Source organism: Amphibalanus amphitrite, unplaced genomic scaffold (genome assembly GCF_019059575.1).
Source record: "Amphibalanus amphitrite isolate SeventyFive unplaced genomic scaffold, NRLGWU_Aamphi_draft 000763F_arrow, whole genome shotgun sequence".
In the NCBI taxonomy this organism is placed as follows: Eukaryota; Metazoa; Arthropoda; class Thecostraca; order Balanomorpha; family Balanidae; genus Amphibalanus; species Amphibalanus amphitrite.
In genome coordinates, this window is record NW_024882257.1 from 182,673 (window position 1) to 202,448 (window position 19,776).

General features: G+C 47.7%; 2 protein-coding genes across 3 annotated transcripts in view; both read right to left on the bottom strand.

Moving 5' to 3' along the window:
* LOC122365777 (cytosolic carboxypeptidase 1-like) overlaps window positions 1–1,942 on the bottom strand; it is a 58,643-nt gene extending 56,701 nt beyond the window's left edge. Inside the window, exons 1-2 of one of the 2 annotated variants that reach the window (XM_043337304.1) lie at window positions 1,775–1,942; window positions 1,346–1,479 (exon numbers count right to left, since the gene is read on the bottom strand). In XM_043337304.1, the coding sequence (XP_043193239.1) occupies window positions 1,346–1,460 (115 nt within the window). In that variant the 5' untranslated portion in view covers window positions 1,461–1,479; window positions 1,775–1,942. The remainder of the gene's footprint in view (window positions 1–1,345; window positions 1,480–1,774) is intronic. The other variant, XM_043337303.1, reaches the window with a different exon arrangement.
* A 734-nt stretch (window positions 1,943–2,676) lies between these two features.
* On the bottom strand, window positions 2,677–5,678 carry LOC122365779. Its single transcript, XM_043337310.1, has 2 exons — window positions 5,553–5,678; window positions 2,677–4,200 (listed from the first exon to the last, which is right to left on the bottom strand). The coding sequence occupies exon 2, from the start codon at window positions 4,173–4,175 to the stop codon at window positions 2,853–2,855; it is 1,323 nt and encodes a 440-aa protein (XP_043193245.1). The 5' UTR covers window positions 4,176–4,200; window positions 5,553–5,678; the 3' UTR covers window positions 2,677–2,852.
* Between the last annotated feature and the right edge of the window lie 14,098 nt (window positions 5,679–19,776).

Sequence of the window (19,776 nt, forward strand, 5' to 3'; positions counted from 1 at the left end):
GCTGGGAAGTGCGTGTGTGATTTCTGCATGTTCGTACCAATTCGAATTTTCTGTTCCATGCAAGTTTGTGACGAAAATGATCTAAATAATACATAACGGTTGATAAAGGCGCAAAGCCGAAAGCTCCCGAAACTGTATTTTGTCTTTTTGAAATTTTATATCTTTTGGCTAATATGAGAGTAAGGTTAATATCTCTTATTATATTCATAATGTCTCTCAAAACTGTGCTAAAAACCATTCAAGATAAAAATTGGCTCAAGCCAATTTACGGCTCAAGCTCGTAAAAAGAAAATGTGCGAACAAAACCGCACAACTATGTGACCTCAGCACCCTCCAGGGGAAACGGCCACCAGTGACTGGTCAGTTGGGTGCCAGGGACCAGCGGAGTGGAGCGGTGCAGCCATGGTTACTGCGGGAGCTCGCAGGACTGAGGCTCCTGACAGCAGCGGTCTGCAGCTGGTGGGAGCAACCACACCCCGTTGATGGGTGAGACGGGGCATGTCAAGCTATGTGGGCACGTTATACTTTGGCTTCAATGGTGTCTTCACGAGCGGGACTTCTTCGGACGGAAGGTAGCGGTACCCCCTACGCAACAACAGCTCAGACTTCATCCATTCGTCCACAGTACAACGAAACATCTGAACCAATTTTGGAAACGATCTTCATAAGCCAGCGGCCAATATCGCCTAACGGCCCGCGATGTGCAGTGTGCAGCATAAACCGAGCCATATTACGGCATCGATTCAGCTACAGTTCGCGCACTTAGTTATCGCCAAGACTCAATCCATGCCAATGAAGGTCATGTCAACAATGTACTCGTATCAGGGACCCAAAAGTCAAATAATAGCAACTCTAGATTTGCCCCAAATATGACAGTTCAATTGTCTCTGGTTCATCGATTGCTTCTTTTTCCTGATAATGCACTGAGCCACAGATAGCATGATAAACATATAGGGTGCTACAGGTTTATTAGCAGTTACTCAAACTGTCAAATTACTCTCTCATAAAATTGTTTTATGCCTAAATGCCCAAATGCCTGAGACACCACCAGTTATGATCTTGTGCTGGCCCTTTGCCACCTCTGGTTCAAACTGTGATGTGCAGCTACAGGAAAAGAGTCCCTGACAAAAGCAGTGACCTGCAGCCAATTCAGTCATCTCATCTGGTACTTTTGGCCCCTGGATTTAAATGATATAGCTCAGCTTATGCTTGATTAAGTATTTCAACAATCAACAGTGCTTCTTTTCAAACAGGCATCAAATAGAGGAAACATGGATAATTGACAGCCTGAGAATTACATAATGCATTCTCAAATTAGCCAGTTTGATGGTATGGTAGAACTGACCTGCTGCCAGAACTGTGTTGCTGAGCTTGGTTGCGGCAGCCCTGATGTCATTGTCGCTGCTGGAGCGTACCAGCTGCTGCATCAGCTGCAGCAGCTGCTGGCCCTCACCAGACATGATTCTTGGGACAGTAGACCTGTGGTGTGGCAATACATTGAGTCAATAAATAAGCTAATATCCATACAAAATGGGAGGGAGACCATCATTATGGTATGGTGACATTTTTGATTGGTAAATAAATCTTAAAATAAGCACTCAGTTTAAATAGTGCCTGATCTAAGCATAGACAGGGTAACATGAGAAGGCCTTGGTATATTTATAAATATTCCAGAGCGCTGATCAAACATTTGTCAATGTTTCCTCTAATCAGTAAAATCATGCTCAAAATTGGTATAAAACAGGCCCCTTCAAATTGTCAGCTCCTGCCTTACCTTTACACAACTGTAGACTTTCTTGATCGACTACTCAGAAACGTCATGATGAACAGCCATCATATCTTGTTAAAATCATATCGTTCAACTTTTGCTGTGCCTACGTTGACCCATAATTATCTAACAGCGCGCCCCACCCGGCATCCCCGACCATCACCGGCACGAATCTGACAGATCACAACACTCGCCTCCGGCTCGGTAAACAAGCCCGACCTTGAACACGCTGCGTTGATTGGTTGACGGTCGCTGTCGTCATGCGAAGATATCGCCTAAATCGCTGCAAATTAATAAGATTAGCTGAAACAAAGGTATGATAGACTTTTCAGGAGTGTGGGGCTGTTCATAGCATATTGCAATACTGTTTTACTTGATTGTAAAAATAACTTATTAAAATAATCTTTAATATGCCCAACTAGACAGCATCTTTATCTATTCCACAGATCATGACGATGACTTAAATGACAATATTCATTTTGCCTTCCTCTATATCCCTTCCCTGCACATATTTTCATCACCATTCATATCACGAGCTTCATCCTTACCGCCAATAAATCCTAGAAATTGTGCCTCTCGTATCCGGAGCGTTCCTGACCTGGCCGCTGGCCACATATTCAGACGGACATTGCTTCGCAAGTTTCTTGAACGATTTTGATAACCCTCCAAACCCTTTCATTTTGTTTGTTATGCTCTATCAATTGTTAAAAAATATGATAAAACCATTAAAATATGGTTAGATGCCTGGTCGTCAAAAACAAGAAATATTATTCCATTCATAACACAAAATGCACCTATTCCTACATGCAATATGAGTTGTGCCATTGAAACTTGTAGTAATCCAACTCTGCAGGAACATCAATAGATGTTGCCAACATAATTCCCCATAACACTGACAAACAATTGTCTATCACAAACTTGCGATGTATTTAACATTAGTATCAATACCGCATACAATACATGGCAGCATAAAAACAGAATGTTGAAAAGCACCGATTTCAAAGGCCTCGAAATCGCGTGATCAGCCCCTTCCCCCCCCCCCCTGCCTGGATTCACTACAAGAGCGAATCATGCTGACAAAGCATCACAGTACGATGAGGCCGACGCGGTCCTGTCCCTGGGTGCGCTGCGGCTCGGGGTACCAGCGCTGGGAGCGCTCCAGCTCCGCGCGCAGGGTGACCATCAGCACCTCGTCCAGCTCCAGACTCTGGACGGCCAGGTCGGCGCGGTGCTGGCGGGCTTCCTCCTCGTCACAGCTCCTGTAGAGGATTTTCACCGCCGTCCGCGCCCGGCCCGCGGACGGCGGCTCAGCAGAGCTACTGGCACTGAGACCATTCGTGTGAGAAGCGTCATCACTGTTAGTGCTGCTGCCGTTGACACCATTTACACCGCGGGAGCTATCGTCACCAGAAGATGCCGTGCTAGTGTTGTTACCGGTACTGTCACTAGAGACGCCACTGTCGCCGTTACAGGTGACGCCACCATCGCCGTCCTTTCCGGGGCTGATCAGATGCACTGTCAGGCTCGTGTCGATCAGCCACAGCAGTATGTCGTCGTGCCGGGGCGCCGAGGCCAGCAGGCGGGCGGCCGGCGCGTCGCACGAGGCGGCGCCGTGCACGAGCAGTCGGCGCAGCACCTGGTCGGGCGCCAGCCGCAGCTCCTCCTCTCCCCCGCAGCTCCAGGTGAGCCGGTGGTGCCAGAGCCGCGAGCCGAACTCCACCTTCTCGCCCAGCGGCGCGGCGCACTCGGCGCAGCTCAGTCGGCTATCGGCCGCCGCGCAGCGCACCTCCTCCGCCGACAGCACCACGTGAGAGGCCGCGTAGAAACAGTCGCCGGGCCGCGCGCGCACCCGCTCGTGCATGTCGCGGTCGGCCCCGTCACCGTGGCAGAACACGTTACCGAGCATCTCGCGCCAGTTCTCTGAGGGGAGTGGTAGCGCGCGCCGGAACCGCGTGTCCACGGCGGTGGCGCCGCACTGCCGGCAGACGGCGCGGTACCGGGCGGGCACCACGGGCCGCCAGAGCGGCGGCGGCGCCGGCGGCTCGGCGACCGGCGTCAGCACCTCGGCGGCCGCGCTGCCACACCGCTGGTCGGGCTCGAGCGTGGCGCGCAGCGTGGCGTACCGTCCGGCGGGCGCCACGCCGCCGCTGAGCGCCGCCAGCCGGCAGGCGGCCTGCACCGGCTCCGTGTAGACGCGGCCGCGGTACTCGAGGGTCAGCTCCAGGCCGCCGCGGTCGCCGCGCGTCTGCACCGACAGTACGCGGAACGTGGGGTCCTCGGTGTCCACGGAGAGCCGCAGGAAGCAGTAGGCGCTGCGCAGCCGCGGCCGCACCTCCAGCAGCGCGTGCTCCAGCAGACCGCCGGCGCACGTCTCCTGGCGCCGCTGCTTGCTGCTCGGAGACGGCATCTCGCAGCTACTGGAGATACTGAGCCTGAAAATAAACATCAAAAACATGTGCCATGATGATAACTACTAATAAGCAATGAAAATCATAGGCGTGCTTTTTTATTTCTTATTAAATAAATTTAGTCCGAACCTTTTGATTGGGAGGATTCACAAGGGCAGAGCCCCCGCTAAGCGAAGCTTGTTGCGTTGACCCTGCCCTCTACCCTCCGATCGCGCAATTCCAATTCTATGGCAGAATTTAATTTAGAGCCCAAAGTTTAACGTGCGCACATAGCCGCGCACGGCCGGTCCCCTCACTGACTTCGCCTGGCTATGGCCTGCCACCAACCGCAACCAGGAGGCCCATAAGCGGCCTCAGGAGGCCCATAAACGTCAAGCGCCCGTCGCGCTTCGAACCCAGACCGTTTTAACCGAGAATGCGTGCTGCAGAGTCCAATGCTTCACTGACTGAGCTACGGGACCAGCAAATTTCTTTCTGAATTCTGCTTATCATTTTTTTCTACAATTACTTTTAAATATGAGGCTTGTGTTGTTTATATTACTTTTTATATTACTTTGTAGTGCAATTTGCATTACACTTTGATAAAGCTAAATAAGTTTGAATCCTTAATTATTGGTACATAGAAGAGAATGCAATTTTAATTATGAGAACTGGAATGAACACAACACTTTTCAGATGTAGGTACCACGGTTTGCCTACAGCCCATTACAACTGAGGGTTTTGAGCTTGGTGTGAAATTAGTGGATTTTTACAGGAAAAATGCTTTGAATGGGTTCCGACAAATTCTGAGAAATACACTCATTCACATTTAATGCTTGACAGCAATGAAAAGCATAAAATGACCAGTGACCTGTTGGTGTTGTATCTACAGATAATGATTCCAAGATGAAGTTTCAAACATGCAAGGATTATTGCAAATATGTAAATCAGCATGACCAACTAGATTTTATTTACACTTACATGCAAGCACATACAGATCTTAACTAGCTCAAAGTTAATTAGCAGTCAACATTAAAGCACACAACTAAAAAAAATTGTACAGTTTTGAGTTTACGCTGCAAACTGATCAAATATTCCATCAAATATTATTAATTAGTGATGGCTTGAAATATCCTGGATACTTCATCCCAATTCAAATTCAGCCATACTAAAACCAAAGAATACAAAGAGAAGTTTTAGAGCACAATAATTTGATTTGGCCAAAAAAGAACATGAGATGCCTCATTGTCATGGCTCATGTTTGTGGTGGATTCCGGATCAGGATTGGTGTCATACTGCCTTGATTGGACTGTACTTTGTACGTCGGACTTTGCACATTGTGCGTTTTACTGTACTTCAAAATGTACTTTGTTGATGTGCCCCAAATTTTACCATACCTTTATCACGATCAATTATCTAAAACAAATAACAATTTGAAGATCAACAGAAAGCCGCATTTCAAAACACACGTTTGCTTGCTTGCTGGGTTAGGACGCGCAGCCTCGAGACCCAGGCGTCCACGTGTAGCGGCTTCTTCCGCCAGAGATGACTCATGTGCGCCATGGATGTAGCGATTTTGTGCTACCATATATTTCTATTTGTGCTGCCATATCCCTCACCTGCACATGGGGGGGGGGGGGTTACTAAAGGAATCTTGCGGTTCCCTCCCCCCAGGTAGTTTTTCTGCTCTGCACTCAACATTTTTAGAGGTAGAAACCTGATTTTTCGTATAGCTGCTCCTCTATCCTTTCTTGATGTCCACTGAAAATTTCAAGTTTCTGTGGTTTTTGTTTTTTCAGGTCATGTCCTGACCCAAATGACCAATTCTCGACATCTTGCGGCGTTGGCTATGGGCCTTGTGAGCTTTTGACGCCTTGATTTCGGCCTTTTTTGCCAGCCTATCATGGAACATTGTCGCACAGCCTTGCTCCATCCTGCACCCTCACAGTTTACACTAATTGAAACCTTGCAAAATCCTATTCGTTACGCTCATCGTGTGACGGACGGGCGGCCCGGCCCGCACGCATGTACAATAATAAAGTTGATTGACGCTGCGCTTTGCAGTGCCCAGCCGGCCGCCCTGCGTCCTACATTCACGCGTGTCGGTCAGCGTCCCAGTTTCGTACACGTGTGTTTCATCGTATATAAAGTCCTGTATCTGACGCCAATACAATCCAGTTCACCAGCAGACGTCTTTGCTGAAGGTAAGGGCTAAAGGCCCCGCTGACATTTGGTGGCAGCGGTGGCTGGGGTAGGTATCTATTACCCCCACCCCCCAACCCGGACCCATGTCCCGTTGTGTATAGTCAAATTCTAGGTAGAAAGGTCTTAAACTCTGTAATTTTTGTCGTATAGAAATCTCTCTTCTCATATTTGGTTTAATACTTAAAGGATCTCTCTCTGGTTCCACCATGCCGGTCGATCATACCCAACAAGTTTCTAGCCTTAACATTCACCAAATTTCGACATTCATACCAATTTATGACGGTTCATTCCCGATTCAAGATTTTTTGCAAGAAGTCCGTGACGCTAAAACCATGGGTTCCTGGCCCGACAGCGTCACCCTCAAAGTAGCTAAAACAAAACTGGACAGTAAAGTGGCCGAACTGGTCCGAAACCGTCATGACTTGAATCATGCTCCCACCTTTGAAGAATTCGCTACTCGCCTGACATCCGCGATCAACTCTGATCGCCCCGTATCATCCCGTTTACAAGATCTAATGACTTGCACACAACATCCGCAAGAGTCAGTCGATGCGTATGCATTCCGACTCAGAAACAAAACCAAATGTTTGACCGAATGGGACGCCACCCCCGAAACCAAACAGCTAAAAAACAGAACCGCAGCAGCAGCTTTCGTCAAAGGCTTAAAACCAAGCCTACGTCAGCTGGTCTTGCCACAAAACCCATCCGATTTTGATGCCGCCATAGCTTTGGCAAGAACCCAAGAATTAAATTGTGTGTTCCTTCCATCTTCGGACACATCTGCTACACATTCTGTGTCGGCCACGGAGTTAAACTCGGACGTGGTTCAGCAGTTGCAGCACCGTGTGGCCAGCCTCGAGCTCGCCGCCTCCCAAACCCCTCAGCGTGGGAGAGGACGACAGCCCTTCCGGCGAAACTTTCGCCAGCGTGGGTCGTTTCCCAATCGTGGCCGTGGCTATTCAACGCCACCGTCATATACTCACCAGCGAAACGCATACCCAGCTCGCCAAAGTCATTCTTCCTATCGTCCTCCCTCGCATTTACAGCACCAACAATGCTGTTCAGATCACTGTCACTCATCGAGGGACCGCTATGATCGTTATCGCCGCTCATCAAGGTCTCACTCTCGGGACCGACGGCACCGATCTTATTCAAGGTCGCAATCCCGATCTCCGGATCGGAGGGGATCGAGTCACTCCCGACGGAGTCCATCCCCAAACGGCAACCGCTCGCGACGCTAAAATGGGACTACAGCGTTCGCGAGCGTGGCAGCCGATAATTCAGGTACACGCCCTCGTCCACCAATCCTGGAAATCTCTGTTAAGGACCAACCTGGTTCAGCCTTGTACGACACCGGATCCAGCATTTGTCTAATCAGTCACAAGTTTTTCCAGTCGTGCAGCATTTCGAGTCCTCTGGAGAAGTCGTCATTATCTATTTTAGGAGTTACCGGTACCCCAATTCAGATTTTAGGTCATTGTCAAATACCCATCCACGTGTCTGACCGTACTATTCAGCATACTGTTTATGTGACCGATAAGTCACTTTCCTTCGGTTGCGACATCATTCTCGGCATAGATTTCATCATCCGCCACCAGCTACTGTTCAATCCGGACACAAAAAGTGTGTCCTTCCTGCAGCCTAGCGCCGCAACATCCACCCAGCGACAGACGCCGCAACGGCTCAGCCCGAGGCGACGAAAACGTGTCCGCTTCTTACTTGGCACCACTGACTCACCGCGCGACATTGATAACCCGTTGATCTCTTACGACGAAAACGATGCTTTCACTATCGATGAAGGGAAAAATCACCCTTTATTTTTGTTCAGATCAGTCGAAATTCCAGCCTTTTCAGAAATGTTCGTTCAAATGAAATTACCGCGCTACTTGGTACCCTCTGAGGCCCCATACTTCATCCAGGGTCACGTCGATCAATCAACAGCAGGTATACAGGTCGCTCGCTCAATAGCGTTCTTGACCAAGTCGTACGTTTTAGTTCGTGTAGCAAACGTTACGGCTCGTCCAATTCTACTTCGGAAGAACTTGCGCATAGCGCAGCTCAACCCTGCTGCTCCCAAATCAGAAACTGACAGGAAAGATGAAAACTCGTCAGGACAAACTTATTCAGCATCCACTCAACCTGACAAAGATGACAAAGTGTCTCCAAACGACTTTCAGCTCGATCACATCCCAGAGCCATACCGATCGCAACTGCGCGATATGCTCATGAAACATGTCGGTACGTTTGGTAATACGTTAGATGATATCAAAATCACAAATGTGTATGAACATCACATTGAACTCTCAGATCCAACCCCTGCGTACAAAAACCCGTATCGACTCCCGTTTGCCCATCGCGATATAGTTAAGTCTGAAATCGACAAGCTACTTGCTAGTGGTATCATAGAACCCGCTGTTTCACCGTACAATGCACCCATCATTTTAGTCAAAAAGTCATCAGGTGGTTACCGCCTTGTTTCTGATCTCCGTGTTCTCAACGAAAAGATCAAAGATGATAGGTATCCCAATTCATTTGCTTCTGACGCAATTGATCAACTTTCTGGTTGTACTGTTTTCTCGACACTGGATTTGCTTAGCTCATTTCACCAAGTCCCTCTCTCGAAGTCGTCGAGACCATATACCGCATTCACAGCCAACAACCAGCATTTCCAATATGCCTCTGTACCTTTTGGATTGAAATCAGCTTCCGCCGCACTGAATCGTGCGTTGCAAATAAATTGCTCTCTCTGGTTTACAAGGTATCGATGCATTTCTTTACGTCGATGACATTCTGATTGCTAGTAGAAGTTACAATGACCATTTAGAAAAGCTTGATAGAGTTCTCACCCGACTCGAAGAAACTAGATTCGTCCTACGTCCATCTAAGTGTTCGTTCATGCAACGTCAGATTAAATACCTAGGTCACATTGTGGATGAGCATGGCGTACGTCCAGACCCATCCAAAATTCAAGCGATTCGAGACTTCCCCAGACCAAGTTCAGTCAAAGAAATTCGTTCATTTATAGGATTCGCGAATTACTACCGTCGTCACATCCCGCGAATGTCTCAATTAGCTGCGCCCCTGATCGCTCTGACAAAGAAAGATGTTGAATTTATATGGTCTGAAGAATGTGAAAATGGATTCCAATCCATCAAAGATGCGTTAGTTCATTACCCAGTTCTTAGATTTCCAGATTTTACAAAAGATTTTTACTTGTCTACTGATGCTAGTGATTTTGCGATCTCCGCTGTTTTGGAACAACAGCACGGTGAAGAACTTCATCCCGTAGCATTCATCAGCCGACAGCTGAACAAAGCAGAACGAAATTATTCAACTACTGAAAAAGAATGTTTAGCCATCTATTGGGCATTTGACAGCCTTCGTTGTTACCTTGTAGGTCATTTTACACATGTCATCACCGACCACCTCCCTCTACGAGGTGTGTTCCAAGCTACCAACCCAGGTGGCCGTCTGACCAGATGGTCACTCAAACTTTCCGGTTATGACTTTGATGTTACGTATTTACCTGGTCGTCTGAACGTGAAACCTGACGTTCTGTCTCGCGTTAAAATTGATTCCCAGTCAAAGGATACTTTCCTAGGGTTTGTTTCTGCCACTTCGTTTGAACATGAAGGTTGGACAAGAGAAAAGATAAAAGCCGAGCAACGAAAAGATCCCAACCTCATTCCCATTATCAACCAGTTATCTGGCCATTCAACTGCTCGCATGGATTTACAGCTTCATGAGCCATTGTCAAATTACTTCCTCAGCTCAGACGGCTTGCTTTATCATGTCTCATCTCAAAATAGCAAGACCCGTCCTTTTGTCGATCAACTTGTAGTACCAGAACCAATGAAAAAGACAATCGTACAACAATATCATGATACTCTATGGTCTGGTCACCTCAAGTTGGACAAAACTGTTCAAAAAATTCGTTTGTTGTTCTTCTGGAAACATATGTACACAGACGTACAGAAATACGTCAACTCATGTCAGCAGTGTATGGAACGCAACGCTCACAAAACCATCAAAAAAGCACCACTACAACGAACGCTCACACCAGCATATCCAATGCATATTTCGTCTTTTGACATTGTAGGTCCCCTCAAAACTTCGTATCGTGGAAACACCCATTACCTTAGCTGGATTGATCATTTTAGTCGATTTCCGGAAGCAATTCCTTTAGCCGAAACCACGACCGAAGCTGTCGCAAAAGCATTTGTTGAAAACATCATTTCAAGGTACGGCATCAGTAAAATTCTTCTTAGTGATCGTGGATCCAATTTCACTTCAAAACTCATGCAATCCATTTGTAAGCTTCTGGGTGTCAAACGCATCCTTTCATCTCCTCGTCACCCACAGGCCAACGGCCGTGTGGAACGACTGCATGCTACTATAGCAAATATCTTATCTCATTTCGTCGATCCATCCCAAAAGAATTGGGACGAAGTTCTGCCCATGGCTCTTTTAGCCATTCGGTCTTCCATCAACCGTTCTACCGGTGAAACTCCCGCTCAGATATTCACTGGTCGTGATGTACTTCTTCCATTGGACGTCGATGCTCAACTGCCCTTTGATCCTTTTGCCTCCATTGATTCCTACCGTGACTTGCTCCATAAACATTTGTCGGCACTTCACGACGTGGTGCGCGACAACAATGAGGCCGCCATCTTGGCGCAAGAACGATCCCATCCAACCCAATCCAATCCTCCGTCCATCCATGAAGGCATGCTGGTGTACCTTCACAACCCTCAATTCAAACCTGGACTCACCCGCAAGCTTCAAAAGTTAAACAAAGGTCCATACAGAGTGCTGCATTTGACTAGTCCCGTCAATGCACGTATCCAGCATCTGGAAAATCCCGGTGACGTGCAACTCGTGCACGTCAACCGATTAAAAAAATTCACCGAGGACAACCCCTTCAAAGCTCAGAAACCTCCTGTGGCTCACAGTGGTGAATCTGCTACACGTTCCGTAGGCGAAGCTACCCCAGGCAGCAATACTGGCGAGAACCCTCCCATTACGCTGCTGGCCGACCCAGGGACCCATGCAGACCCTCAACCCGAAAGACCGCAGGAACAGAGAGAGGTCCGAGATAGAATGCCGCCGCAGCGACGGTTTGAACTGGCAGAAATGGAGGAAATTTACAATGCCCGAGGACCAGCGATGGCACAAGCTCCACCGCATTATAGGGCCTGTTCCAGCGCCTCCAGTAGAAATTCTTGACTGGAGGCTCTACCAGAGGTTTCACTGGAGGCGCTGGAACGCAATCTGGAGATTTCTGGAGATTGGTGTCATTGATACCAAAAGAATGACGATTGTTCTCTCTTGAAACGCAAAATTTGTTTTCAATTTTAGTAAAAAAGGTTAACAAAATTATAGCAATGTAATTTTCTTTACATTCAAGTTGTAAAATTATCAGTCAAAAGTTCTTTGTTTACATTCGTGATTGTCACATGTGCGCCATAATTGTAGACCAGAGCCTCCAGAGAAATTGGGACCTCCCAACTCTCTGGAGGCTACTGGAGGTTTCTGGAGCTTTGGCGAGAGCTTTCTGGAGCTTTCTGGAGGCGCTGGAACGCTCTCTGGAGGATTCTAGAGCTTTCTGGAGGTTTCTGGAGGTTTCTGGAGGCGCTGGAACAGGCCCATAATTTAAGGCCAAGAGCCAACTTACGGGCACCTCCAAGATATGGACAGTAAAGTAACTGCCAGTTACATCGAAAAAGAGCTCTCGTCCTTGTGCTGAAAAAAGTGAGAATTGAGAAAGAATATATTATAGAGCTCCGGTACCGTAAAAGAAAAGAGAGAAAGGATCAGATAGAGCTCAAGAATAGCCAAGGACAAAGATTGTTGTAGGTACCTGTACATATGGAAGCGCTTCCCTTTTGTATATATCCCTTTAGTTATAAGTATAGTTAAGAATTGCAATGAAAAGGCATGCAATGAAATGAGATGAATTGACATGAAATGACATGCAATGTCTTGAATATGGTGTTTTGTGTGACAATGTTCTTCGCATTTTTTGTGACATTATTTTGACATTTGGAAATCTAGCTCCTTATGGCGTTACTTGACACTTCAGCCTTGTTCTGTCCACAGATACCAATCTTCGAGATTGCGGGTACAATTATGCACCTCGTCTGATTTTGAATCAACGAACATACATAAAACCAAACAACTACCTACCGGACTCCGCCAAAAGCATAAGCCTTGTTATTATACTTAACTGCTACATACCCGAACGATAACGATAATGGCTCGGTAGGAAACTTTATAGGTATTCCCCCCTCCCACCCAATTCATACTTTTGATCACAAATACGTGCTGCTCATTCTTGTGGCACCAAAGAGAACGACATCGGACGCTGCCTCTGATTGTACCCGCCAACAGAAAAGTAACCGAGTAAGTAAATCAAAATTATTTGCATAGCGCCCCTTTCACCACCAACGATACGTATCTATCCCTCTCCACATCCAAAATATGTCCTAGGATAGAATCCGTAGTATCGGTCGACGGATGTCACTCATGTCCGTTGGCTGCAAAAATCGTCCTACGTGCCAAATCCCTTTGTTCGTCAGGACCCGCATCCGTTTCCTTCCACGCTATCCCGCTGTCCACTAGAGCCGTTTCACTCTCTACTGAAGACTCCCTCATTACCATCGAATTTATTACTTCCCAACAATGCCACAAAGAGAGAATTTGTCGTTCTCATCGTTCAATAAAAAGCTGTGAACCTATTTCCTTTTGTTTAGACGCTCCTATCTTGAACCTTACGCAACGTAATGTGAAACCTCTGTTCAACACACAGCTCTTATGCACTCCCGTGGTCTTTTCGACTCTATTTCTATGACCACAACCTCCATTGGCACATCTATAAAAAACTACGTTATCTCGTTTTTAGCCATTCTGGCTGGTATTTTTACCCTCTCTTTCGTAATCACTCTTTTTAAACGTTAATTTTTTCAAACTTCCCCGTTATCATGTTTCGCTTCCGCCAGGCTCTTCAAGCCTGATTATATACAATGTACCACAGTGCGACCGTGCCACGCCCGGCCGGCGCCCCGATACATCTACAACTTCGAGGATCTTCACATTATCATGTAAGCGGAAGTGCAACATGGTGAGGCCAAAATTTTGCTCCCTTCTAAGCCTCACGTTTTTGATTGTACATTTTGGTTGCTTGTGTCACATGACGCTTATTGTCACTTGAACGTCACACACCATGGTTCATAAAGAAGACACGGCCAAGTGCCGTCCACATACCTCTATATGCAAATATGATGGTATGTACTTGTCTTGCTTGTCAAATGTGTATCCTTGTATTACTTGTAAATCGTGTGTACTTGTATCGATGGCCAATTGTTCTTGTATATTTTGCTTCACTATAGTTTGTAGATTTGTCCAAACGTAAAAAGTCGGATACAGGCATTACCAATTCTTCCAAGTTCCCAACATTTCACTACCTAACCATTTATCTCAACACCCCTCGAGTCACAATATAGGTTGTCAGCCGCTTTGCACAACGATGTGTCAGTTATGGTCACAGGTTTCCATCTTCGCGTATCCATCTGGACAAGGGTCCAGTCCAGCCGCGAAGACCTGCACTGGTCGACATCCGTCTGTTCCTGCCATCGAGATTCCCCTGTTGGTTCTCCAGCCACATCAAGCAGCAGTCTTCTAACGCCGACGCCGTCTACACACCCGCCTCATCAACACGGCACGGCGTACCGGTGGACCGAACTCTCTGCGCCACGTCACCACACCCGTGGCAGCGCCTTCCTGCAGGCATCCGGCTACAACATCACCTGACGTCGCCGTCACCTCTCTGGTGACCTCACTATCACCATCTCGGGCGATATCAGGATACCAGCCGGCCGCCGCTGTACTCCAGCACCAAGCGCTGGCCACTCCAGAGGCGCACATACGAGTACCTACGGTCCATCTACATTCTACGGCGTCCGAGAATATTTCTGCTGCTCACCATGATGCCTGGCGAACCGATGGGATCTCTACCTGATGCTGCTTTCGATGTCGATCTCCAACAATGCATACCTGTGCATCATACTATCATGTCTTGTTGCAAGTGTTCATTGACGCCTCCTATTGTCGGCTCCCGGGGAGGGTGAGATAATGTCGCACAGCCTTGCTCCATCCTGCACCCTCACAGTTTACACTAATTGAAACCTTGCAAAATCCTATTCGTTACGCTCATCGTGTGACGGACGGGCGGCCCGGCCCGCACGCATGTACAATAATAAAGTTGATTGACGCTGCGCTTTGCAGTGCCCAGCCGGCCGCCCTGCGTCCTACATTCACGCGTGTCGGTCAGCGTCCCAGTTTCGTACACGTGTGTTTCATCGTATATAAAGTCCTGTATCTGACGCCAATACAATCCAGTTCACCAGCAGACGTCTTTGCTGAAGGTAAGGGCTAAAGGCCCCGCTGACAACATGCTGTTCGACGTTGTACATATGTCAAGGTCAGGGTCAAGGTCAACCTAGGTCATCTAAAATAATTGCGTTTTAGGCAAGCTGAATTTACTTTTCGTGATTTTTTTGACTGCATTTTTGGTAAAAGCTTCTCAGATCATGATTTCATGTCATATGGACACATAAACAATCGGTGCACACATCAGTATACACACAGACACACACAGACATACAAACACATATCATTGACGGGACCTTGACCTTACTTGACCTGAAATGACCTCAGCAGCAAAAACCTGGTCGGATAGTGTGACAAAGAGGCTCTAGCTGGCTTGGCACCACAATTCGGCAGCCTCATTGGTGTATGATGAGCAGCGCACTTGATATCCAACGGTGACCCAAAACAGCAACATTTTTTAGTTTGACCTGACCTGGAAGGTCAATGACTGACCTAAGAAGGTTAAACTGGGTATCATTGGATTCGTCTCTTCTCAAAGAATCTTTTTGGTCTTTACCGCGAAGCTCTATCTCCAACAGGAACAAAATGGCGCGGGGGTGGCACCCCCATGTGCGTTCTAAGATGGGAAACTAACATGTCAGCGGGCGAGGGATATGATCAGAGTAGTGTTCGTCAATTAGGCAGCAGATTTATATTTATAATTGCATTGCATGCAACCAAGCATTCACCGTCCTAGACTAGATATTCGGTATTAGCAAGAAGCCTGGCGTCCCACGAAGATGAACATTCCACGGTGACTATAAATAGAACATTACACATTCATTTATAGTAGTTATTTTGGCAGCTTGTGCGTAATTTTAGCGCGGAAATAAGACAAAATATGAGCGAAATTGCTTTCATTTAAATTTTAATTTTATTCTATTCTTTTCTATTTTTCTATTTTCTTATTCTACCTATTTTATTCTTTTATTACCTATATTTTATTTTATTTTATTTTATTTTATTTTATTTTATTTTATTTTATTTTATTTTATTTTATTTTATTTTATTTTATTTTATTTTATTATTTACTTCTACAATCAAAATTTGGTCGAAGACGGTAAAACCTAAGAAAGGCTGAGTACCTAGGTACAGGCATAATAGGCATAATGTTAGCCAACTTCCGCTTTCTAACAGCGTATTTTCCAATATCGGTCCGCGTTAAGTGTCATGTAGCCAACGCGGTCCTTTGATTGTGGAATAAAGGGTCCACGGGAGTCGAGACGCTTCTTTACAGCCCCGACCACGGCTGTCCGATCGGGTGATCCTGGGATTTGGGAGACTGAAATTCAATGGATAAGTTTTGTTTGCGGCCCATCTAAGCCGGATACGCCGGTCCGTCCCGCTCACTGCCTTCAACAAGCCGGCCAGATACTTCCATTCCAACCATGAACCAACCGTGCAGACCACTAAGTATCCCGTCAGGAGTCGCACGGGAAAATTAATTACACTAAGCCTTGCTAATGACCCCTGGCCTGTATCGGGGGCTGCTGATAGCCGGTGATGGTCCCGTCGTCAGTGGAGTTCTACAGACTTGCTGTTGTGTCCGGCGGAACCGGGTGCCCGACCAACCGACACACTCGTGACACACCGCTGACGCCTGACGCGACCTCCTCTGACGTGAGGTGAGTCGAGGCAAGGACCAGGGGTGCGGAACCGGAGCCGGAGCTGGAGCCGGAGCCGCCGGAGCCGGAATATTTTGCCCGGAGCCGGAGCCGTAAAACAATATAGCCCGGAGCCAGAGCCGGAGCCGGACCCGTCAAAAAAGGCGGCGACTCCGGCTCCTTTTTGTGAAGAGGAAAAAATTGTTCAGCTAGTTCGGTTTGACAGTACAAGGCAGTAAAACATGTAATATTCAAACAAGCCTTGTTATGCAAATACAGAGGCAGCGTGAACCAATCCCTTCGCCTTTTTCTTCCACCCGTATTTAATTGTATAAAGGATGTACTGAGTACTGGAGCCGGAGCCGGAGCCGGAGCCGCCGGAGCCGCCGGAGCCGGACCATTTTACTCGGGGCCGGAGACCTGCCGGAGCCGCCATGACATTTCACCCGGAGCCGGAGCCGGAGCCGGAGCCGATTTTTTTTCTCCGAAGCCGGAGCCGGGGCCGTCTGAAATTTCCACGGCTCCGCATCCCTGCTTTAAACAAAAGAATATGTATCGGATTAGCTGTGAATGCTGTATAATGCACCATATAACAACCCTCGTCGGACCTATTGATTTTCCTTTTCCGCTTTCGACATACCGGCAGAGGGGATGGAGGCACTCCTATCTCGGAGCTCAATGCTCACCCATATTGAGCTAGAGCCTACGGCAAAAGAGAGTGTGCGTTGTTACAGACGCAATCGTTAGTTGTTATAAAATACGGCGAATCTTGTACAGGGTCGCCCACCTGCACGATGACTCAAAAATGTCTCACGGCTTGTTTAGCAGTTCATTTCAGCGGAGACATTTTTTACGTTTCATAAGTTGGTAAGTAATCGTATATGACCGATATTGTACATTTTCCTGAGAGCGCAGTTCCTCTATTTAGCGCCGGGATACCTTTAGAGCTGTCGGGGCCCCAGAAACCACATTCACTCTGAGAGCCATTGCCTGGGACGCCATATGAACGCTATTGTGGCGACTGGTGGTCCTCTGAATGCTTCAGTCGCCAGGCCGGCGATGGGACTGCTATTGGGGGCCGACCGACTATTTTATCACAGGCAGTGCTTCGGATCGTTGCGTAAGCAATGCTTACCGTATTTCTTATATAATTGGCGGCCAGACGTACTCTGTGAAATTGAATAGAAGACTGGATTTGATAAAAAAAAAGACGGAGACGCGACGCATTCGAGCAGCGAGCTAGTTTTATTTTATATCATGAAGGGCAGCGAAACATGGAAAATAGGTAAATGTCACGCTAAATGTAGCTTTACTATGGAGCCTAAAACAAATAATTTTGTAAGGCGGCCATGAAGAGCGATTATTTAATAGCTAGTTATTCATATCGGACAGCCGGCTCCACGAGGCGCCAACGTTTTCCGCCCGCGAACACTCAGGCGTCAGGTGTTAGACTGTGCCGCCGTTCACCGACGTTCGGCGGCGCAGCATACCTACCCCGGTCCCGATCCGTCGATTCCGTCCTCGGTCCACCGCCCGCAGGACCATCACTGTCCGCTGCACGTGCTGAAGTCGATCGGGCTCCGCCACGTCGCCTCCGACGGCGGTCCGTCGATCTCAGAGCGACGCCGCGCGCGACGCAACAGTTGTGCCGGCGGCGGCGGGCGGCCGGCAGCGGTGGGCGCTCAGATCCGGGGCAGGGCGGCGATGGCACGCGAGAAGGAGAGGGACCCGCGGCGGTCGGGCGGAGACGGAGACGGGCGGGAGACGGAGAGAGGTGTCTCGGAGACGGGAAACGCGCGGTGAGCCGGCCTGGCGGACGGCAGCGGAACTGGAGGTAGCAGACGAGGCGGCGGTGTTTGAATTTTACTGGCGCTGAGGTCTCAAGGACGGCCCGCTACTAATATGAGAGAGTGATGGTGACTGGCGATATCGTCTGTGACAAACCGTGCAAGAAGGGTTGGATAATATCACTCCCATTCCGTATCACCTTATCCGGAAGACGGATTGTGTTGTATGGCAGTTGAGTGGCTGTCTGAAAGAGACGATGTGTGAATGGTTAGCGGTGCGGGCGAATAAGCCAAGTGCATTTAGTGGTTTCTTGTCAGTGGCGACCTTGGCGATTGACTTCGCGGAGCAGGGCGAACTCCCGTCACTTTGGAATTGAAAGGCGACTGCGAACTGCTGCATTAACAACCCAGGTGAGACGGCGGTAAATACGGGAATTATGCAGATTTAGCTGGGCCATCTACATGCCGAGAAGTGATGTCGAACAGATTAGCATAAACCCTGCCCAGAAAAAGAGACATTGTTGATGTGCTTGTCCTCTTTGGCTGCGTATATCTTTCGTCGACACCATCGAACAAGCTATACTAGGAAAATTATTTCAGCATAAATGCTAGTTATTGAATTAATAAGTAAGTCTCACCTAGCTTTCTTAGCCTTTTAATTTTAAAATGGATAACAATTTTACAACCGCACTGTAGTTATTGCATAGCAGCGGCGAATGGTCATGTGGCTCGTTTTTTTTTCCGTCCAATCAGCACACCCAATCAAGTCTCCACCTTTCAGCTTACCCTAGTAAGTCGATACGAACCGTCCGTGGTTCAATGACAACAAAACTAGCCGAAGATCACAGGCTTTCTCTCTAATGACCCGAAATTCGCGGGATTCGTTCATTGATGGACATCAAGGGACCAACGAAATGGTACCGTAACCTCAGATATTATGTTACGAAGCTTATAGATCTGTCTGATCAGCCAACTCTTATACTCATTTTTACAAACCATATTTTTCGTCGTCGAAAATTGGATTTGAGAGACATCGTGCGATGGAGTTATTCGTCCGATTTGTTGTGGTCTGTCGTTCCGTGATCTATTAAGGCTGTAGTCTGTGGTCTGTTCTGAACTATCTCTCCCTGGTCTGTTTTGGTCGCTTATTTCTGTTTTGTTTAGTCTGGTAGATCTGTGGTCTTTTTTGTTCTGTTGTTCTGCAGTCTGGTTTGATTCGTCGTCCTGTGGTCTGTTTTGGTCTGTTGTTCCTGGTCTGTTGTGTGCGCCACTCCCTGGACTTTCTGCGGTGATGGCGTGTCGACTGCAGTCCCGTTCGTGCCAGCATTCGGCCAGGGTCGCGCGCGTGATTAAAGGCCGCGAGGAAATGTCCCGTCCCGAACACTGCACCGTCTGAGCTTATAGTCAGCCGGGTCTGATTAACCGATACTGGAGGAATAATTAAAATCTATCTGAGGTTCATCAGGAAGTCTCGGGGAAGTAAGAATATGGCTATCACAGACTCGTGGCAGCAGATTCTACATAAGAAATATTCGTATATAAGTGAAAGCTGACCAAGCATTTGGCCTCTCTGCATCCCTGCAGCGTTCTCCTTTTAA

Coding starts and splice junctions, on each gene's coding strand:
- LOC122365779 (XM_043337310.1), bottom strand. CDS start 4,175: ATGCCGTCTCCGAGCAGCAAGCAGCGGCGCCAGGAGACGTGCGCCGGC.